This window comes from Orycteropus afer, unplaced genomic scaffold, assembly GCF_000298275.1.
Source record: "Orycteropus afer afer isolate SDZICR_OR568_19922 unplaced genomic scaffold, OryAfe1.0 scaffold00376, whole genome shotgun sequence".
NCBI classification, from domain to species: domain Eukaryota; kingdom Metazoa; phylum Chordata; class Mammalia; order Tubulidentata; family Orycteropodidae; genus Orycteropus; species Orycteropus afer.
Window position 1 is genome coordinate 3,119,214 of NW_006921963.1, and position 7,079 is coordinate 3,126,292.

Below are 7,079 nucleotides of genomic sequence, written 5' to 3' on the forward strand. Positions count from 1 at the left end.
TGTAATTTTTGTCTAACTGAGTGGGAGGCAGCAACAGTCCCCATAAGACACATCTACACCCACACCCTGTCTCTAGATTGGTGCATTTAATACATTTATTATCATTTTTTTTTGTTGCTGTTGTTTTAGCATATGCTAATATTTATGACTTTCCTGTTTTTTATTTTAATGAGAGGTTTGAACGCAACAGGCACTCCACAGAACAAAGATGAGGCAACCTTCTGCAAAGATGTACAGCCTTGGAAACCCAATGGGGGTCACTATGAGTGGGAATTGACTCGATGGCAGTCATTTACTGTTGGGTGCTATGTTCTATATATATACCTGTCAAGTCTAAAGGATTAATGTTATTCAGGTCTTGGTTTTTTAATTTTCTTGAGGTTACCCTGTGATTTATTATTGTCTTCCCAAGTTTAAAACAGTCCATCCTATCTCAAAATCATCTTGACTTCCTCTCCATTTGGGAATTCTGTAACTACCCCATTTATTTTCCCTTTTTGCTTTGTACTTATCCTCATTTACAAACTGATGTCTCTGGTTACCTCTTTTCAGTCAATTTTAGGGTTCTAATGTTAGGTGTGTAGATATTTACTTTGGATACTTCTAAATCTGGGTTGGTTTCTGGATATGTTGTCAAGTGTGTTCTGTCATCATATAATGTCCTTTTATGAATTTTGACTTAAAATCTATTTTGTCAGATATTAATATTGCCACTTTTGCTCTTTTTACTGTTTGCTTGGTGTATTTTTTCCCCCATCCTATTTCTGTTGCTGTGTCTAAGATGCAGCTCTTGTAAACATATGAATGAGTCATATTTTTAATCTGTTCTGCTACCTTGTCTCTTAACTGGAGCATTTACTCCACTTATAGTCACTGTAATTTCATCAGATTTATTTAAGACATTTTCTTATACTTTGTTTTTGTTGTTGAGGTTGATGGTTTCTCTGTTCCTCCTTACCTTCAGTGCTCAGTTTTTTTTTAACACATTTTTTCCTTTATAGTTATTAATTTGTGATTACTGAGTCTTTTTGTTTCCTTTATTTTGGTGAATAGATTAATTCACTTTCTTTGTGGTTACTATGAGGTTTTTAAATTTAACATCCTACATTTAAAACAATCTATTGTATCTTGAACCGGATCTTCCTTAACATGTGAAAATTCTGTATCTACACCAATTATCCTCCTTTTTATTTTGATGTTAGTGTCAACTACAACTTGGCATCCTGGATTCCCTGTAATCTCATTATATGTTTATTTTGTTGTTATATGTCTTCAGGTGGTTCTTAAGTGTCAATACTTTGGGTTGTTGGCTGGTGTTAGTTTTCTTCCTGGAGGACTCCCTTTAATATTTCATGTAGGGATAGTCTGGTGTTTACAAATTCCCTTAATTTCTGCTTATCTGAGAATGATCTAATTTCACTCTCATTTTTGAATGACAATTTTGCTGGGTATATTATTCTTGCCTGGTAATTTTGTTCTTTCAAGACTTTGTATATGTCACCCCATCGCCTTCTTGCCTGTATTGTTTCTGATGAGAAGTCAGCACTTAATCTTATATCACCTACAAACCCTTTTGTAGATGATATTTCGCTTTTCTTGTGCTGCTTTCAAAATTCTTTATCTTAATTTCTAGATAGTTCAATTATGATATGTGTTGGTGTGTTTCTCTTAGAGTTTAGTCTAGATGGAGTTTGCTAAGCTTCTTGGGTGAAAATCTCTTCATCTTTCATATTATTTGGGAAGTTTTCTGACATGACTTCTTCAAAAATTTCTTCTGGACTTTCCCCCCTCTTTTCTTCTTCTGGAATTCCTATTATGCATATATTGTTTCTCTTGATGGTGTCATACGTAAGCCATAGGCTCTTTTTTTTTGTTGTTGTTCTTTTTTCCATTTGTTCCTCAAACTGAGTCATCTCAGCAGTTTTCTATTTCACTGACTATTCCTTTTTTTTGTTTCAATTCTATTTCTATGTTCTTCCATGGAATTATTTATTTCTTTTATTTTATTATTAAGCTTAGGAATTTCTAGTTGCTTTTATTTAAGGTTTCTACCTCTTTCTTGAGCTTCTCACTTTGTTCTTGTACTGTTTTCCTGAATTCTTCTGAAAATTTTCTGTGTTTTCCTTTATTTCTCTGAGAAAACTTAGCACTAGTTTTTTTTTTTTTAATATCTTTGTCAGGAATTTCAAAGGAATAAGTACATGAAGTATTAGGTTTGTTTTTCATTGGTGAATAAACAGAAGACATCCACTGCCCTGATGATTCCCAAATCTCAATATCTTTTACAGTTCCTTCCAGAAGTTTCTTATCATCCTTTTCTTCATCAGGACTAAGCAAGTGAATTATGAGACAATTCAGACTGCCTGTTGCTGCTAGCTGAAGCTCCTGATGCAAAAGAACTGAATGATGCCTTCCCTTGATCTCTGCTGCCCTCCCTCATCCCATGGTGTAGATATGGAGAAACTGGATGGCTGGATCACACTGGAGTATCTCTGGTTAGTGGCATCCCATCCATGTCTATTACTGCCTGAGGGCTGTTGCTGAGGCTGTTGTCATCCCCTGCTCACACCCCTGGTGCTGGGATATTCATTCCAGCACTGGTCTCCAAAGCAGCACCAGCCTTGAAGGAAAAACTGACAAATGGTCATTGAGATGGTTCACCTATGGAGCAGTCTTCAGTCTGCATGCCCAATGACTACCACAGTCTGGACTCTTCAGTCTTTTTTCCATTTATCATGATGCCATTTATTGGTCCATTTGTGAGGATTTTTGTTTTCTTTATGTTGAATTGTAATCTATACTGAAGGCTGTTGTCCAATTTTCATCAGTGCTTCAAGTCCTCTTTGCTTCCACCAAACAAAGTTGTGTCATTTGTGTATTGCAGGTTACTTAATGAGTCTTCCTCCAATCCTGATGCTGCATTCTTCTTCACATAGTCCAATTCTTAGATTATTTGCTTAGCATACAGATTGGGTAAGTATGGTGAAAGATACAACCCTGCAGTACAGCACACCTTTTTGTTATTTTAAACCATGCCCTATGCCCTTGTTCTGTTCAAATAACAGCCCCTTGGTCTATGTAAAGGTTCCTCATGAACACAATTAAGTGTTCTAGAATTCTCATTCTTTGCAAAGTTATCTAGATTTTATCATAATCCACACAGTTGAATACCTTTGCATAGTCAATAAAACACAGGCAAACATCTTTTTGCCATTCTCTGCTTTTAGCCAAGATCCATGTGACAGAAGCAATGATATCCCTCATTCCACATCTCCTTCTGTATCTGGCCTGAATTTATGACAGTTCACTCTCAACATATTGCAACCATGCTTGAATTATTTTCAGCAAAATTTTACTTGTGTGTGATATTAATGGTACTGTTCTATCATTTCCATATTCTGTTGAATCATCTTTCTTTGGAATGGCACAAATACAGATCTCTTCCAGTCAGTTGGCATAAATGTGTAAGCACGTCCACCTCAGTGGACATTTCATCAATTCCTGGAACCTTGCTTTTGACCAATGCCTTCAGTGCCACTTAGACTTCTTCCTTCAATACCATTGGTTCTTGATCATATGTTACCTCCTGAAATGGCTGATGTCAACCAATTCTGACAGATCACTTAAAAATATCTACCAGACTGACAAAAAACCAAGAGACTGATCACATACACTCTTCTGATCAATACAGGGAAACAGGAAATCATATACACTGCTAGTGTAGTGCAACCACGTATGGAAAGCAATGTTGTGAAGTCCAGAAGATTATGTATAGTATTTTCCCTTTTGTGTAATAAGAGAAAAAGATATATTTATATTTGATTGTATATACATAAAAACTGTGGCCTTAGGGAAAAATGAAGCAAAGATGGGTAGGACAGAGAATGAGATGTGCTACTTGAATACCTTTTCATATTGTTTACATGTGAATGTATTCCTCCTTTCCTCCACTCTGTTCTATGTATTTTAGACTTCTTTTACTGCTGCTTTCCAGTCATATAAATATGACCAAGTTTTTCAAAATGAAAACTCCCTCATTGTTATCTCTTCAAACTCAGGGCAAAAACTCTTAGTCCTTGATTCATAGCTATATTTCTTCAAAGTTTTGTCTATACTCACTATTTTCTCATCTTCATTTGTCTATTTGTCATCCCTCTGCATTCAGGCTTCAGTGATGTCCACTGAACGTTGCTCACACCATTAATGCCTTATAATGTGTTTCATTTTCTTCTCGAAATAATCTCCTCACTTCATTCCTCATATAGTGTAATACAACTGTATCCAGATTTTCCTTCTACCTCGTTTACTTATCCTTCCCATTTCTCTCCAATTTTATTCCTCTACATTAGAAATGTCGATAATCCTCAGGATTCAGTAAATATTTTTCTTATCTTTTGATACTCACTCTTGATAGCTTAACTCATGTACTTCCATGGTCTAAATTCATTTGTGCTTTGATGAATTCTATATTCATATCTATTGATTCTTTTCATACAAGACATCTGTCTATTGGATGTTCTCCCATTTAGATGTGTCATAGACACCATAAGCTCAACATACCCTTCTCCAAACATGCATCCTTCTGTATTTACTATCTTGGTGAATGGAACTTTCATCCACTGACTAGCTCAATATAGAAACCTGGGTGATAACTTTTTAGTCACCATTGAGACAGCTTTGATTCATGGCAACATTACATAAAACAAAATGAAATGCTACATGATCATTGGTATATTTGAGTTCACTCTTCGGTATATCTGAGTTCACTCTTGTGGCTATTGTGTCCATTCATCTCATCGCATGTTTCCCTCATTTTCCAAACCAAACATATTTCCTTACAGGAGATATCTTAAGTTCATTTATATCCACTATAAGGCATACCCAAATGGAGCACCATTTCTGTAAATTTTACTATCTTTTTCTCTTTCACAACTTCTTCTAATCATTGTTTTAGTTCCAACCTTTTATGTCATTCCAAGTTAAATGAAATAACTGCTCTCCTGTTTCCAGTTTGGTCCCTTTACTGATACTCATATATTGCTTCACACAGGGTAAAAAAAAAATTGCCTTTCCTCAACTCAAGATAGTAACAAGCCTATCATTGTACCTTGAATCTGTTAAGAATACTCATACATACACACACATATGTATGTGTGTGTGTGTGTGTGTGTATATATATTGTTGTTGTTGTTGTTATGTGCCATCGAGTCGGCCCCGACTCATAGCGACCCCTCCTTGGGTTTCCGAGGCAGTATCACTACGGAAGTAGGATTGCCCAACCTTCCTTCCGCCGTCGAGTCGGCCCCGACTCATAGCGACCCCTCCTTGGGTTTCCGAGGCAGTATCACTACGGAAGTAGGATTGCCCAACCTTCCTTCTGAGGAGTGGCTGGTGGGTTTGAACCGTCAGCCTCCTAGTGAGCAGTCAAGTGCCTTAGGCACTATGCTACCAGAGCTCCTAGATCTGTATATAGATCCAGCAAATATCAATTCCCCAGACTTCACTTCCATGTCTCCACCCATTTTCCTGGTTAAGTGCCTCCATCAGGGCACCAAACCAGTAATTAAGATCAGAAATACCTCTCTGATATTTTCAGTGATGTTAATGCCATCAATTAGCACAACTCCAGAGGTGATGGGCTCCTCTCCAGTCAACATTTTCAAGAGTGTAGTTTTTCCAGCTCCACTTAATCCAAGTAATCCAAAGCACTCGGACTTTTTGACTACAAGGGAAATATTTCTCACAGCCTTTACAACTGGGCACTTATAATAAATCTGAGAAAACAAAAACAATCCACATTGTATTGAATCATTGGTTATGGGGTACTACAAACATAACCATAGACCTCTATGGACCACTGTCTGGGACAGTTCCACAGGAAGTCTTCCCCCTTCTGGTCTTGATTTCACTGGGAGAGTATTGGAATATACATATCCCATAGTACTGCAACGAATTAGTAATACTACCAATAAGTTCTTGGCAGGGAATGTGGGCTAAAGCTCAGAGCCATGTTAGTCATTGAGTAACTTTACCTTTGTAAGTTCTTTAAGAAACAGTGGATAATTCTGCAACGTATGAGACAGTGCCAGATCTTTCTTCCTTTCATTTTTTACATCTTCATCCTCAGATTCCTCAATTACTTGGTTAGAAACAATAGCCTGTATTTTTAAGACAAGGATTACAGATATGGATACTCCTTAGATATTAGGTATTCGGTTTAAGGAAATCTGATTTGAAGGAGTAATCTCAAAGGTGTCAGAAAAAGTTTCAGTAATGTTTAAGAGACTTTCTAAAAATTGCCTTAACTCCCATGCACAAATGTATTCTTTTTTGATTCTTTTTTAATTCATGCTAATTGTAAAATCCCAAGAACACTGTCTGTATATTACACTGTTGTAATATTACACTGTTATCCAAATTTATTCTTGACTTGCTTAATTTTGGAAACTAGTCACAAAACAAACTTCTACAGTTATGAGTAAGCAGAATGTTCTTGCCAAGAAAAAAAAAAAGGGATATTTCATGGAAAAAAGAAGCTACATTGATATTAATAATAGTTTTGTGTGATTCAGTACAATTAAAGTATGCTCAAGAACCCATACGATCCCAGAGAAAAATAAACTCTTTCTTTTTTGAGGGAAGGCTTCTACACAGGTAAAATTTGAGCAGAGTCTGAAGAACAAACAAATTTATTGAGCGAATGAAGGCAGGGAAGGGATGGAAGAAAGGCTGTCAGCAGTGGGAACTCAGTGAAAGATATGGAGGAATGAAACAGTATGGCATATTTTATATTCTTCTTGAGTTTTGATAGCTTGTGTCTTTCTAGGATTACTTCATTTCATCCAAGATGTAAATTTATGAGACTAGTGTATTGTAATGACTGAGGAATCTATAGTGAAATCTTTTCATTTTGATTGTTAATTTATGTCTTCTATCTTTACCTCTGATGACATATCTATGATGGCATACCGATTGAGATTATTTCAACAAACAGATGCCCCATTGGAGGCACTCACTCAGTTATGCCAAGAGATTTGGAAGACAGCTACCTGGCCAACTGACTGGAAGAGATCCATATT

General features: G+C 36.4%; 1 protein-coding gene across 1 annotated transcript in view; it reads right to left on the reverse strand.

The window, feature by feature from the left end:
• The window catches only part of LOC103207552 (phospholipid-transporting ATPase ABCA3-like), a gene marked incomplete at its 5' end in the record, with an annotated part of 194,612 nt that overhangs the window by 61,290 nt on the left and 126,243 nt on the right, over positions 1–7,079 (reverse strand). Inside the window, 2 exons of the mRNA XM_007953202.1 lie at positions 5,580–5,774; positions 6,033–6,158. Coding sequence (XP_007951393.1) covers positions 5,580–5,774; positions 6,033–6,158 — 321 coding nt within the window. The remainder of the gene's footprint in view (positions 1–5,579; positions 5,775–6,032; positions 6,159–7,079) is intronic.